This window comes from Triticum urartu, chromosome 6 (assembly GCF_003073215.2).
Source record: "Triticum urartu cultivar G1812 chromosome 6, Tu2.1, whole genome shotgun sequence".
Taxonomy (NCBI): Eukaryota; Viridiplantae; Streptophyta; class Magnoliopsida; order Poales; family Poaceae; genus Triticum; species Triticum urartu.
Genome location: NC_053027.1, coordinates 94,103,406 through 94,118,281, shown reverse-complemented (window position 1 = coordinate 94,118,281; position 14,876 = coordinate 94,103,406). Strand labels below are relative to the sequence as shown.

At 46.6% G+C, this 14,876-nt stretch overlaps 1 protein-coding gene across 1 annotated transcript; it reads right to left on the bottom strand.

The window, feature by feature from the left end:
- Positions 1–6,954: 6,954 nt before the first annotated feature.
- LOC125515878 lies at positions 6,955–7,918 on the bottom strand. The gene has a single exon (XM_048681368.1). The coding sequence runs from the start codon at positions 7,779–7,781 to the stop codon at positions 7,167–7,169; it is 615 nt and encodes a 204-aa protein (XP_048537325.1). The 5' UTR covers positions 7,782–7,918; the 3' UTR covers positions 6,955–7,166.
- Between the last annotated feature and the right edge of the window lie 6,958 nt (positions 7,919–14,876).

Sequence of the window (14,876 nt, the reverse complement as noted above, 5' to 3'; positions counted from 1 at the left end):
TTAGTCATCTTCAGTCGCCATCCCCACAGGGTAGCAACGCAGCTCTCCTTGGTGAGGTCGAGAATTCGAACCAGAGCGTGCACATTTATTTTTTCTTTACATTCGTACATTCGCTCGACCCAGGCGAATGGGCCGGCATGTTTGTTCAACGACTGGTACATACACAGGACATGGGCGACGTATATTTAGAAAGACCATTCTGCCCTTTATTATGAATGAGTATGGAGAGATCTCCTCCGTTGATGTGTTTACGGGGGTTGTACTGAAGCAAAAGTGCTGACACTTTCTCGGAGGCAATTTACATCCACCTCCGGTGCACTCTGGCTTCTGCATGGACTTCTGGCATTAAGCGGCAGTAGGCTATTACCATTCTATTTTCAGGGATGGAGGATATTTTGGCCCCATTCTTTCGTACCAGATCGTTGCATTGATTCTTCATTGGAGATTTCATTCAAGCAGTAGTTAACTTATATCATGTGTTCATTGTGAGCTTGTTCGCTGGGACAATAGGAGCTTTAATTCACCTGCAACTTATTCATCTCTTCTATACTTCCTAGTCTAGTTTACGTTTGTCTCAACTGTGTCGTTTTATGTGATCTTGTTAGCATGAGGAGCTGTACCAGTTAGTTGTGCTAACACATGGGACATGATTCCACGCAAAAAAAAAACACATGGGACATGAAAGATTCTATTTACAGCTGTTGCAAGAAGAATGGTTCTTCTATATGTCGAATCTGGCTGGGCTAATCATCTCCGGTCACTAAAACTGATATGGGTTGTATCTGCGGGAAAATCATCCGTAGTAATGTGGCTCAAAGTTATGGGAGGATACCTCAATTTCTAAGAATGAGAAATGTCCAGTCTAGATTAATGTTACGGTGTATCTCTGAGTTTTTTTTTTCGAGGAAAGTGTCTCTGTGAATTTCCAACTCCATTGATCTGCAGAGATTTACTTTCGATTATATGTTGCATTTAATCTACTTATAGACGCTAGGAGAAAAGGCTAACCGACCGTCCAAATTGCAAGGGATCATGTCTACACCAACCCTTGATCCACCATATCATCCAACAATTAATGAACCGTGATGAAAATGTGAATATGTAGGTGTGACATAGATGGTCAACTTATACAGGCGAGGCTTGAAGTTGTTGGATGTTGCCATGATGCAACTCCTTCAGTTTCCCCCCCCCCCCCAAAAGCAGCTGTAAATAACTGTACACATGTCCACTACTTGGCATAATAAGAAGACACTATGAGCTAGGCACCTCTACCGAGTTCAATTTTTCTCTCTAAAATGTGTTGAAGTACCTCTCCTGATTTGATTACCCACTAAAAAACTGAGAGTGCCGGGAGTCAGTGGTTAGTTGTGGTGTGTGTGCTGCGTGAGCTCAAGCTTGACATTCTTCATACACATTATGAACTTGATTCCTTAAGCCGTTGGGTATTGAAGTTGTTGTTCCACAAGAGCCGTCTAGGCGACAGCCTGAGAGAGAAGCAAATCCCTTTTACTTTTCCTCTAGAGTGTCAAGTTGCAAATCTTCGTCGGTACAAGCGTAGGTATTGGAGGCACCGGAAAATATGCTACCAACATGCACCACCTAATTCTTTCTAAACTCGTATGTTTCAAATTTTGTTCAGAATTTCAATAAATTTACTGCGTTTTAACTTTCAGAAAAACTAAAAATTCAAAAAAAATAGAATTTTAAAAACTGTCCACTTCTTCTAAAAAAATGTCTGAAAATTAAAAAACATTAGGTTTGAAATTTTCTAAATATGTTATCTTTATAAATATATGTTCACACATTCAAAAAAATAATGTTTTCAAAATTTGTTCACAAATTTTTAAAAATTTCTTTGCAAATTCATAAAATGTTTGAGAATTTCTAAACAATCGTGTTTTTGTATTTTGTTCCTTCTTTTCAAATCATTCCGGGCCTTAAAAAATGTCTAGAAATTGCAAAAAAGATCATGTTTTCAAAAACAAATTAATTTTTTCCAAGATATATTTGAAATTAAAAAACCCAACTATAAACAGGGTGCTATGGTACCAAATGCTACAACAGATAGAACAGCTACACTAGCCGCAGAATGCTATAGTGCCGTTACTACATGGGCCGACCCAACACGAAGCCCCATGTTCGTCATGCCCCTATTGGACGCAAGGAGCTCCCCGCTCTGCGGCGCTTGGTGTCGTGCGCTGGCAGCGGCAGCTGGGCCAAAATTAGCCCAAATAAGGATAAAGGGCGTAGTATATTTTATTATTTTATTTTTCTCTAGTGGCGTAAAGTTCAGTTTTAGGCGACGGCAGCCATCAAGCACTGTAGCATTGTAGCTACAGTCAACAAATGAAACAAGGCTCATGCCCCAAGCAGCGGCCTTGGCTGCCTGGGGCCTAGCACTGCCACTATTCGGAGGTGCTTAGGATGTGCGTGCGTTCATAGAATGAGTGTGTGTATGTACTGACATTCGTATTTGAATCGTGTTAAAAAAGAAAACGACCTAGTATTTGAACCTGTTTCCATCTGTCAATTTGGTGACCAACCAAGCATCTGAATTGTTGGGCAGGGAATATGAAATCAAATTCCAGCACTTTGATGAATACATCCAAACATAGTGTTTTGTGTTTTATATTCGTTGCAAAGTTCATATAAGCTTTGTAAGAGCATCTCTAACTGATTCCCTATAATTTAGAGTAAACGGCCGAGTATCCTTGAGATGAGTGTATTTGCTTCTCTACATAGTGTGGTTTCTAACCAATCCCCTAAACTTAACTTCCTAAATATTTTTTGTCGAATCTTTCTAGTTTTAGTTTACCTATTTGTGCAATTATTAAATGCAAACATAATAGTTTAGGTTCACAAAATTCATGAATATTATAAATTCAATGTGTACAGACCAAATTATACAAGTTCAAACACACGAAAGGGTTCAAATGAAACAAAGAGAATGATAAAAGCACAACTATGAAGTGCTATGGAGATGTCATTGATGCTCAACAAGATTGTGAGAGCCTAGCTTAATAGGAAGGAATGATAGACTACTCATATAAACAAGGAATTCCTTCTTTTTGGGAGCCCATTCAAAAGAACTCCGAAGTTAAGCGTGCTTGGCTTGGTGTAATTCTAGGATGAGTGACCGATCAGGAAGTATCTCCTGGGTGTGCACGAGTGAGGACAAAGTGCACAGAAAAGACTAGTGTTGGTCTATGGGGCCAGTCTTGATCCCGTCAGGCATAACAGGGTGTTACAATTGGTATCAGAGCCGGCCCTTGCGGTTACACGGGCATGCGTGGGTCAAATGTGTCGTGTGTGTGTGTGTGTGTGTGTGTGTGTGTGTGTGTGTGTGTGTGTGTGCATGTGGCGCATTGCGCATGTGGCTCGTTGTGGCACACAGCATGGCACATGTGCCGGACTAGACGCGCATACGTGTGCTAATAGGGAACGTTCCTGATGGGCCGACAAGGACGCGGTTCCTTTGAGTGGGGGTGTACGTGAGAGTCTAGCTTAATAGGAAGGAATGATAGACTACTCATATAAACAAGGAATTCCTTCTTTTCCGGAAGCTCATTCAAAAGAACTCTGAAGTTAAGCGTGCTTGGCTTGGGGTAATTTTAGGATGGGTGAACAACCAGGAAGTACCTCCTGAGTGCGCACGAGTGAGGACAAGTGCACAGAAAAGACTAGTGTTGGTCTATGAGGCCAGTCTTGATCCTGCCAGGCATAACAGGGTGTTACAAAGATCATCCTGGAGCAGGGTTTTTGAACTTTTTGGTTCTCGATGTTGCAATGCGATGTGAGGAATATGTGTATTATGTTTGCATCGTGCTCTGACTCAATAGGATTTCCATTCGAGATGTACCGAAAATTCTCTGGCATGCCTCTCTCATCTTCAATGGTTATGTTATGCAAGATGATGCAACATGTCACTATTTTTATTAGGACCTTGGAGTTTCAATACTCGCATGGCCACAAATGATACCAAAGCGCTTCTGAATCACATCTAAAGCTCTCTCCACATCCTTCTTTGTCGGTCTTCACACATTGCAATCTCTTATTACCTTTATGATGCGGGGTTGTCTTGACAAATATGACCCATGAAGGATAGATGCCATCTGCAAGGTTACTACCCGTCGTGTACTCATGGCCATTGGCATCGTAGTGGCAAGGAGGAGCCTCTTTGACAACAAACCTAGCGAACAGTGTGTGATCTCGACAGCACATTCAGGTCATTGTGAGAGCAAGACAATCCAAACAATAAATGCCAAATCTATAGATCATCCGATTCAATAGCCTCAAGATGATTGGTGTATCTTTGCCATAGCCTTTGTAGTGAATTTTCCATCCAGCGGGACAATTATTTCATCTCCAGTGCATGCAGTCAATTGATCCAGGCATCCCATGCCATCCTTGTTCTTCATTCAATCCCAATACCCCTCGGTGTCTTCATCGGTGGGTGCCTTCAAGTACCCCGGCCCAAAGATCTCAATCTCGAATTTTGTGTACCTCAAATGACCTCCAAGATTGTATCTTCTCCAATGCGGACATAGTCGTCAATGGCGTCGGCCGAACACCGATAGGCGAGCACTACAACAACCACGATACACATCATCAAAGGCCTTGCACTTTATCTCTTCGGATGCACTGTCGTGGTTCTTTTTTTTGGAAAAAGAGGTTCAACCCCTGGCCTCTGCATCAATTGATACATGCATTCATCTTTATTAATTGTTCCACAAAGGTCTGACAAGAACATGCATCAATCCACCCGAAGCCATCACTCACACCTACAAACTCGATAATGTGGAGTGCTCTCACTCCCCATATCTAAAACTGGTGTCGTCGCCGATCTATCCATATAACGTATCGGGACCAACAACCGGTGCAACGTACCTAAATCGCAGACCACATGCACACATTTTAGAAGCCGCCATCATCGTCGGACCACTGACCCATCTTCAGGAGACAGATCTGCATCATCTCCCTGCCAGGCCGGACATCCGTCGACGCCACCACGGCGCCCAACGGTGCCACCGTCCTGCGCTCGTCCGCCCAGACGTGAAGAATCACGAAGATCTCTCGTGCGTAGCTGTCGTGATTCTAAACCTGACAATAGAATAAGGGTATGAACGGGGTGTATCTATGATGCGCAGATGGATTACGCAAGTCGTATACAGGTCCAGGCCTCGTTCTTGAGGTAACGACACTAATCCTGTCTCCTCAAAGGAGTTGCTCTTGCGTATAGGATTTGGAATAGAAGGAATGTAAATCCTTCTGAGTTTCAATCAATCATCATGCTTCTCCATAACTTTTGCACTGGTGAGAAAGAGATTTGCGTGCACCCGAAATCATTGGCGAAAATACTTCTCCGAATAGGTTGGATTGGGGTTGAAGTACTCTCTCATATTCTTGGCATGTGTATATGGACGAATTGAGAGCCTCTTCCCAGCCGCCGAAAACCCTCGTTGATGATCATGCCAATGGTCATTTCGAAGTCATCATCGTCTTCCTCCTCCGACGAGTCTTCAAAAATCATCTCCCTCCACCTCTTCATCTACAGCGTGCGCCAATGACACGGTTCAATTCGATTGTCAAAAGAAAAACGAGTTGCAAAAACACGAAAAAAACTCACCTAGGCAAACCATCGAACACTTGAAGGACGACAGAGGTGTCACGGCCTGCTGGTGATGTTGAGCCGATGCCGAAGCTACTAGTGGTCGGCAGGGCTTCGAGATGGCCGAAAGTTGACGGAGAGGCTCGGAGGAAGAAGATCCGGTCTGTCCTTCCAACGATGGGATAGATGTGCCGGTGGCGGCGAGGATAGAGTTCGATACCGGCGATGGCAGCGACCGTATCGGAGTGTGGCAGGAGGGCAGTGGAGGCAACGGGGTGTCGGCAGAGGCGCTGGGTGGTCGCCGAAAGCTATGCCGAAGATGACATGGCGCAGGGTGGCAACGTCGCGGGCACGGGGGAGAGGCCAAAACTTTTACTCCACGAGTGGGCGGCTGAGTATATTTGAGAGTCGGGCGTCTTCGGAGTGAAAATTGTCCTCTTCTAATGGCGATAGGGATCCAGTTTGGCGCCCGCAGAGGACGAAAACATAATCTATCCTCCTCTAACGCCTTTTAGGGGATCGGTTAGATATGCTCTAAGGTGTCAGTTCATTTTCTATCCAAAGAAAACATGTATACTTAGTTCAGTCCGTTCAAAGTTGACATGTATATTTATCTTAAACGTGATTGGCAACATTATTCTCTACATATTTCCAGTTAGAAAAAAATGAAGCCATCAGATGCATATACATGTAGTAGTTCCTGGTTTGGTCGATCGGCTGTTTTTCATCTGTGCTAAACATGGTTATGCCAATATTATCTCCAAGGACTGACATCTATTTATGTTTCATTGATCTCACCCCGGACATTGTTGGCTACAAGATGGTTATCTGTATGTTTCATCGATCCATTAATTCATCTCCTTTGTTCTCATTTTTTTCCGAAAACAGGCATTTTATTACTTAAAACATTTAAGTATTACATCCGGCCTCTACATAATTAAGATGCACATAGCTAAATCTCTTCTGTTCTCATGATGCTGCCACTAAATGAATATTGATTTGTTGATGTTTCTTTGCTCAGGGTCCTATGCCATTTTAACTGAAGTGAAAGCAGTGCCTGTTCTTCACAGGGTGATGCCACTTGTCTTCAGACCAAAACGTCATACCCAGGCCAAGAGAAGAAAACATATAAAGACCGTGGAGAAAGTTGCCAACGTCTTCAGGTATGTATGGCAGCTGCAGCAGCTTGTCAAGAGGAGACGAGAAGCCAAGGAGCCATGGTGTGACAATCAACCTTGTCAGAACTTGAAATGGATGTAGTAATGGGTAACAATGTTTCTCGACCATATAAGTCTTGTCTCCTGAACAGAATCTGATCAACATTTGACATTTATCAAGAGTTAGGATGAAATGACATCAACCGTTCAGCCAATCAATGAATTAATCCCCAAGAATGCAACCAATATTCAATGACAGGCAAACAATCCTACAGAAATACACATCACACCAACAATATGAATATTTGCAAAAATGAAATCGACATCAAACCGGCACACCGTGGGATCTCCAAACAAGATGGCTCCAGCCAGACTGGCAGAGAACTGCCCAAGAAGCTTCATCAGTACTTAACGCTACAACGCTCGCCGGAGGCCAGAGCGCCGCCGACGCCGACGCCACCCTCCGGCTTGACCGGAACCGTGAGCCAGCACCAAATCCTCGGCTTCTGGCGGATCTTGATGCTGGCGAACCTGTAGCGCACCCGCGCATCCACGTCCACCTCAAAGCTCACGGCCCCCGCGCCCGCCCCCCTCGCTAGCTCCCCGGCGACGTCGCCGGGGACGCCGACGCCGCCGCTCCCGTCGAACTCCAGCCTGACCGTGTCGGCGCTCTTCCTGCGCTGCAGGAACTCCGCCGGGGAGGAGGCGACGCGGGCAGCGGGGCCGCCGAGGGGGGCGCCGCCGCCGCCGGCGCGGAGCTCGGCGTCGAGCGCGTCGTAGTAGATGGGCACGCGGAGGCTGGGGTTGTAGAGCTCGAGCCCGACGGTGAGGCGGTAGGAGACGGTGGCGTTGTCGCGGGCCACGGTGAGGTTGGCGAGCGTGGCGGAGCTGACCGTCGCGCGGATGTGGTGCGGCTGGAAGATGGCCCAGTAGATGAGGATGACGAAGCCGGCGGCGACGAGGAAGGTGAACAGGCTGCCGCAGCAGGATCTCTCGCGGTGGGTGCTGTCGGACATGGCGGGCGGGCGGGCGGCGGAGGAGGAGGTCGTTGGTGGGTCAACGGGGAGGGGAGGAGCAGAGGCGCGCGGGTGGGTGCGTGTGCGAGGCTGTGGCGAGCCTCGAGGCCTCTTTGTCCTCTGGGCCGTGCGTCGTCGGAAGCATCAGAGAACAAACATAAACCGCGTGGACACGCCAGTGAACTGTGACATGTACGTAACTTTTTTTCGAGAAGACTTGCGACTGGCCTGGGTGTTCAAGTCGTCGTCTATGCCTTGAGCGTTGCACACGACGCGCCGGGTGATGTCCCATGACGATTCAGTACCGCCAGGAATGTTCCAGTGAAGTGCGATGCAAGGACCGTGAAGTCTGTGAGGCCATCTCCACTGCACGACCCTAAACGAACGTCCGTTTTGTTCTGTTTTTATTTTTTTGATAGGGATTTTGGATCGTATCCGGTCCTGTCGTGGGATGCGGTGGCCGTGCGCCCACCGTGCGGACGCATCCTTTTGCCCCATCCTGTCCGCGTCTATTTTAAAAAAAGGGACGTTTTAAATGCCGAGTCCCAGTTCACGACCCCAGTTCATCACGCCGGCAACAAAGCCAGCGGCCTACACGACCATCGCCGGCAACACAGCCAGCCTCCAAAATGAATAGTTGTCCTCGCCGGCAACACAGCCAGTGGCCGCCAACACAGCCGGCCTTCAAAGTGAATGTTTTTTCGCCGGCACACTGTCAGCGGCCCAGCGGGCGGGCGGCACCCATGCCAGCCTCCAAAAAGAACGGCCACGCCGATCGGACGACCTAATTCAGGCCTTCGGCGTCGAGCATCTCCTTCTGCTTGGCCTCGAACCAGGCCCTCGTCTTCTCGCTCATCTTCGACAAGTCCACGCTCATGATCGCAAGGGCCACCTCCTTCGCTTTGGTGGCGGCATTGGTGGCCTCGATGTCGAGCTGCCTCTGCCTGGCCTTGACGTTGTCGGCCTCGATGTCGAGCTGCCTTTGCCGGGCGGCCTCTTCCATGTCGAGCTGCCTTTGCCGGGCCGCCTCCTCCATATCTATCTTCCTCTTCTTGGTCGCCTCCTCCATCTCAAGCTTCTGTCTTTGGAGGTCTAGGTATTGCTTCATTTGCTCGTCCTTGCTTTGCCGCTTCTTCTCGTCCCTCACATCCTTATGTGACATTATGCCATGCAAAGTTTCATGCAAGGCCATGGTTGAGGCGTCACGTATGTCGTCCACCTTGGAGTTGGTCTTGCCCCTCGGCCTCTTCAATGCCTCGCCATCCCCACCTCCGGCGAACTTGGCTATTTTCTTGCCTCTCTTTCTTTGAAGTTCACGGTATTGATCCTTGAACTTAGGGCGATTGTTGATGAGCGTCCAACAATGCGTAAGAGTGAATGGCTTGTCATTGTGCCGGGCCTTGAATGCCTCCAAAGATTGAAATGCCTACACCACATGATCAACAACAAGTGAACATGCAAACATATACACGGCCGAAGTATCATGGCCGTAGCAAGGAAAGGGCTAGAAAGAGAAAAGCATACCATGTCCCCAACGCCGAGACCACTCACGGGCCGTGCTTCAACGCTCTCAAATGCGGCACAATACTTGTTGCACTCTTGTTGGATGAACAACCATCTTTTTTGAATCGAACCGATGCCACGGTTGCTTGTAATTTGGTAGGACTCAAACATCTTCCTTTCATGGAATGTTTTGTGGACTCTTGTCCAAAAAACAACGCCCTTTTGTTGCGCTCCGGTCCTTGAATCTTGGCTAATCTCCATCCAACATTGACAAATCAACTTGTCCTCATCTTGTGTATATGAACCGGTGCGAATGCTCTTCCGCTTCTTTTGTGCTTCCGCTCTTTGGGTGAGCTCGTCTATGAACAATGGAGCGCCACTAATATCAACATCATTGGCTTCATCTTCATCTTCACCTTCGACATAGATGTCGTCGTCTTCATGCCACGAATCACCATGGTCGTAGTCAGCACGGTTGTCGGCCTCCTCATCGGGCACGTACTGGGCGCGGCCATCCTGACTTTGGGTCTCCTCGGGGTCGTAGGCACGGCCATGCCCACCCTGGAAGATCACGTCCTCCATGTAATGGTTGTAGAAGGGGTCGTCCACCATCGGCGTTGAGGTTGGCATTCCGTTAAACAACACGCGGGGGGCCGGCATGGTGCCCGTGAACGGTGCACGCGCCTGCTTTCTTTGCATCTCGACGGACGGCCGCCCGCCGCTGCTGGACCCAGGCGTGACATTGAGGTCGATGACGGCCGCGGGGTGTGGTGTGGACGGCGCGAACAAGCCCACGTCCGGCGACGCCGAGAAACGGGTCTGGCCGTCGTGCCTGGGCGGAGAAAAGCCGGGCGATATGGATGCGGCACGCGACGTCGGCGACTGGCAGTGCGTAGGCCGGGCGACCGACGAGCCTGTGCTCGCCGGGCCGACGGCCGCTGCATGGAACCCTGCCGGAGGGCCCATGCCAAGCATGAGGATGGCGTGCGCTTTGTTGACGAGGTCCTCCTTCTCGTCGGCAGCGGCCTTGCACCGCGCGGCCTCCAGCTCCTCGCGCTGGGCGGCGAACTTGGCCGCGACGGCATTGATCTTGACGGCCGCTCTCCGTTCCCTCCTCTTCGCCGATTCCGCGTCCAACTTGGCGATCTTCTCCGGCGTGCACTCCGACAGCGGCTTCCTTGGCGCCTTCTTCTTCACCTTTGCGGTCGGGTCGACGGCCAGGCCGCCGGAACTCGACGGGGCGTCGGCCATGGACGGGGGAGAGAGGGGGTGGCGGGAGGGACGTGGGAGGGTTTGGGGGAAATGGCGCCAAATGGGCGTGGGGGGTTTTGGTTTCTCCCACCGACAGGCGAGCCAGGGGAGGACAAGCGCGCGCGTCCCGCCCGTCCGCGCGCTGTCCGTTTCACCCCAAAACCGGCGCAACTTTGGGCCGGGGATGGGTCGAAAGCAGACACAAAACGGACAAAAGTTCGTTTGCGCCCGCGCGCTGGGTCGTCTCGTTTGTCCCTTTTACCCCAAACGAACGGGGGCGGACAAGATAGGGTCGCGCGGTGGAGTTGGCCTGAGGGCACCTCCAACGCGGTTACCAGATGGACAACAACAAATAGATCCATCCGTGGATAGAGGGCTAGGCGTCAACCATCCAACCGTGGGCACCAAATGTCCGGCCAATTTGAAATGAAGCGGGCATAAAAATGAATGGGACTTAACAAAGTTTGACATATTTACAACCAGACGGACGGAATTTAATCAGTTGAAACTAAATTTGACCTTATAACTAAACTACACGAGGTATTTGATGGTGACCTTCATGAACAGAGCCAGAATTTAAACATAGGAAGGATGGCGGGGAAGGGAGGGGCGAAAGAGATAGCTATCACACGTAAGTATGTGTAACAAGTTTCATAAAATCGCCATGAAGTAGTTGCACAAATAATAATTTACTAGCACATATGCCCGCGCGTTACAACTAGTGAGATATTATTTTTTGCGAGAACCAACGTGTGAGATAATTGATGTGTCCACCATGGGCAACAGAGCGAGGAGCTGCGGTCTTTTTTGGGTCATATTTGGCCCGTGAGATCTTCATAGTGGTAAGGTTGGTCGACGTGGCGGCGACCACCCAATTCGTGCATTTTTCTCCTCCGGGTCCGCCACCGTCTTTGGTTTGTGGTTGCCTCATCATTTGGTGTCTGCGCGACGACCTTCGGGGCAAAGGTTGTTTCAACCACTCTCTCATATGATGGAATAACTGGATGGATTACTAATTGCACCGCATAAATCCCGTTGCCTTAGCATAATGAGTCATGAATGTCCCCTCTTTGTTAGGGTTTATGCTTTTTGATTATTTTAGTGCTCACGCGCCCACAATTTTTATAGTTAGAGCCAAACCAACATATTCTTTTTTATTGGAACATGCACAATTTTTTCACCAATAAGCATTTTCACTTTTATTGGCACGTGCAAGCTACCACCGGTAATAATTTATGGAGTCCCTCGTTCTTCTCATGATTCTCGAGACAACTTCCTTATTTTCAGACAACTTAGAGACATTTGAAAAAAGATGTAATTTAGTATAAAGCTTCAAGGAGGGACTATTGCTATCATAATTGCAAGCTGCCTGAGTTGGTTTTGTCCTGCGGCACAATAGGGAAGATCCATAGTTTAATTCCCTCGCATCCTAATTCTTTTATGCTCGTTCATTTGAGGGAAAAAAGACATGCGTGGTAGGCCTAGTTCGGCCCACCCGGGGGACGAACGAAAAAGAATCATGAACTACGTGCGGAATAGATTAAACAAATACGTGTAGTTAATAGAAGTACCAACCGTTTTTATGTAACAAAGCTGACTTGCTCAATTGGCATCCTCCTGAGGAACCGGATGAGACATCGCAAGTTCGATTCCCTACGGCCAGAAAATATTTTGCCTCCCTCAGCGAGGATTGAGGGCTGGATGCGGAGCAGACCCATTAGGGGAGTGCGGCTAAGGGGGTGTTTGTTTCCAGGGAATTTTTTGTGTAGGGACTAGAAAAAGTCCTTCTTAGAGACTTTTTTACCAAACGGGAGGGACTTTTTAGGGACTAAATTAGGCATTTGAGACTAAATGAAGAAGACCATCAAGGAGAGTCTTTTTGGGACTTTTCTAACAATGCTCCTCCATGCACCCATTGGCCCGCCACCCCATGGTGTTGTTTGATTGTTATTTTTCTATATACTAGGGGCAACATGGTCATTTAATAACCTCTAGGAAGGGACTAGGGACTTTTTAGTCTTGGAAAACAAACAGGAAGGGACTTTTTAGGGACTAGGGACTTTTTAGTTGGAACTAGAAAAAGTCCTAGGACTAGAGAACCAAACACCACCTAAGGTCCAATACAACCTAGGAGACAGAGCAACTATTTTTGCTTTTTCCTGTTTGAGTGCTGCTAACCACACGAAGAAATGCATCCTGCTAACCAATGGCTAGCGTGAATATTTAAGAACATACTGCAACATCAGATCAAAACATCTTTTTGAGTTTTTAATTTTCAGAAATAATTATTATTATGAATTGCCAAATATACTTGGAAACGTGCACAATTTTCAAAATTATGAAACAAAATTTAAAAATTCCATACATTTTGGGGGAAAATGGAAAATTTGAAACAGGAACACTTTTTGAAGTTCACAAACATTTTTGAAAACTTCAACCATTAATAAAAATCACGATTATTTTTTGAATTTGTGAACAATTTATGAAAACGGGAACATGTTTCGAACATTCAGGACAATTTTAGAAGAATTTTTTTTAAAAAAATTGAGCAAAAATGGAAATCTAAACCTTTTTGAAAAGTTTAAATTTGCAAAAAAGGAAAAAAAAAGTAAACTTATAAGGGAGAAAATTAAAAAACAGAAAAGAAGAACAAAAACAACATAAAAACAAAAACGGAGTGGCCAAGTCTTTTGTTTCCTGTGTGACGCGTGCAGCAAATAGGGTTATTTCAGCTGCGTGGGCAGAAAAATAAGTGTTCTGGCTCGCTGGGCTATAGCGTCCGCAGCCCATGTATGAAATTTTAGACAAACTGTTTTTTCTTTTCTAGCAGACCGAGTATAAATATTTTGTACCATCTCAGAATAGGAAAATAAAATAAAGCGGTGACCAGATGTTAAAATCGGGGAAACACATGTTGCTTTATTTCTGCGTGCGTGCGTGCGTGCGTGCGTGTGTGGTGACCAAATAATCTATTTTGGTAGCGGTCCATAAGCCCAAAAAGAAATGACATGTATTGTTGTTAGACCACTCTAATATTGCTTCTCAACTTTATTTTCTCCAAGTTTTGACATGTTTTATCAATATATATTGCATAACTCCAATATTTTAGGAAATGGGTAGGGACGACCACGTTACTGGCCGAGCATTTTAAAACAACACGTTTTCATAGGGACGAATGATATGAGAATTAGTTCGTGACTCATGAATGCAGATGTATCACTATTAAAAAAGTTGAGTCTAATTGGGGAATACCGTGAAGGCAATGAAATGTAATAAGAGTTAGAAACCAAAATTCTGTATCCTGGTTGGTCAGCAATTATGTGCCAATGTGACCCGACCAGTAAGCCATTGCCCAAATCTCGAGATGTGCTGCTATCAATCGAGTGTCCTTGCTGTTTGCTGGATATTTATATGAGGATATAATGGATTCATGGATAGCGTTGGAAAAGCATAGCTCTTATATACACACTTAGGCAGCTCCCCTGCTTGTCTGCTAAAAACCAAATGTTGCTATATGATCGATTGTGTATAGGCGCTAGATATACGAGATTCACCAGCTTTAAACATGAGATAGGAGTTGGAGGCACCTGGGAAATGTTTTACGTGAGTATCAATAGTATCACCGGAGAACTTTGCTTGACCTCTACTACGGAAGGCCCAAAACTTGTAGGGCTGGATAGAAAAGTAGAACTTGGATCTAATCATGGTGCTTTGAAACAATTATCTTGTTAGCCAGATCGTATATGGGGATACATGTGGTTGGACAATTCCTCTCCTCACGATTGGTGAGTTTACTCTGTGGTACCGGCGTAACGGGGACTTGGCTCATTCAGTGGCTGCCTATTCGTTCCTTGATCTATAGAGCTTTTCTTTCGATTGTGTTGCATTCCTCTACTTACAAATGGTCAGCGATACTGTTGTGCCACGTCTGCAAATTGTAGTGTATGAATGTGAAGTTGGGCGGCTAAACATTCAGACCTTTGTCTCCGGTTACCAAACGCATGAAACCACTGTGGCTTTCTTAATGCTACACCATGGAAGCCTAAAACCTTCCATCTCTTTTTTCCAAAAACTCGCATAAGCTATACCTTGTAAATATGTTATTGCATCAGATGGGTAAAACAAAAACATGAGACGTGATTGACAATGAACTGGAACTGGAAGCCTTTCTGCCCGGAAAAAGTTGTTGGAAATAATTGTACCCCCTGAAGGAAATATGCCCCAGAGGCAATAATAAAGTTGTTATTTATTTCCTTATATCATGATAAATGTTTATTATTCATGCTAGAATTGTATTAATCGGAAACATAATACATGTGTGAATACATAGACAAACAGAGT

What these genes read in the sequence shown, in the direction of transcription:
- LOC125515878 (XM_048681368.1), bottom strand. Translation starts at nt 7,781, where the DNA reads ATGTCCGACAGCACCCACCGCGAGAGATCCTGCTGCGGCAGCCTGTTC.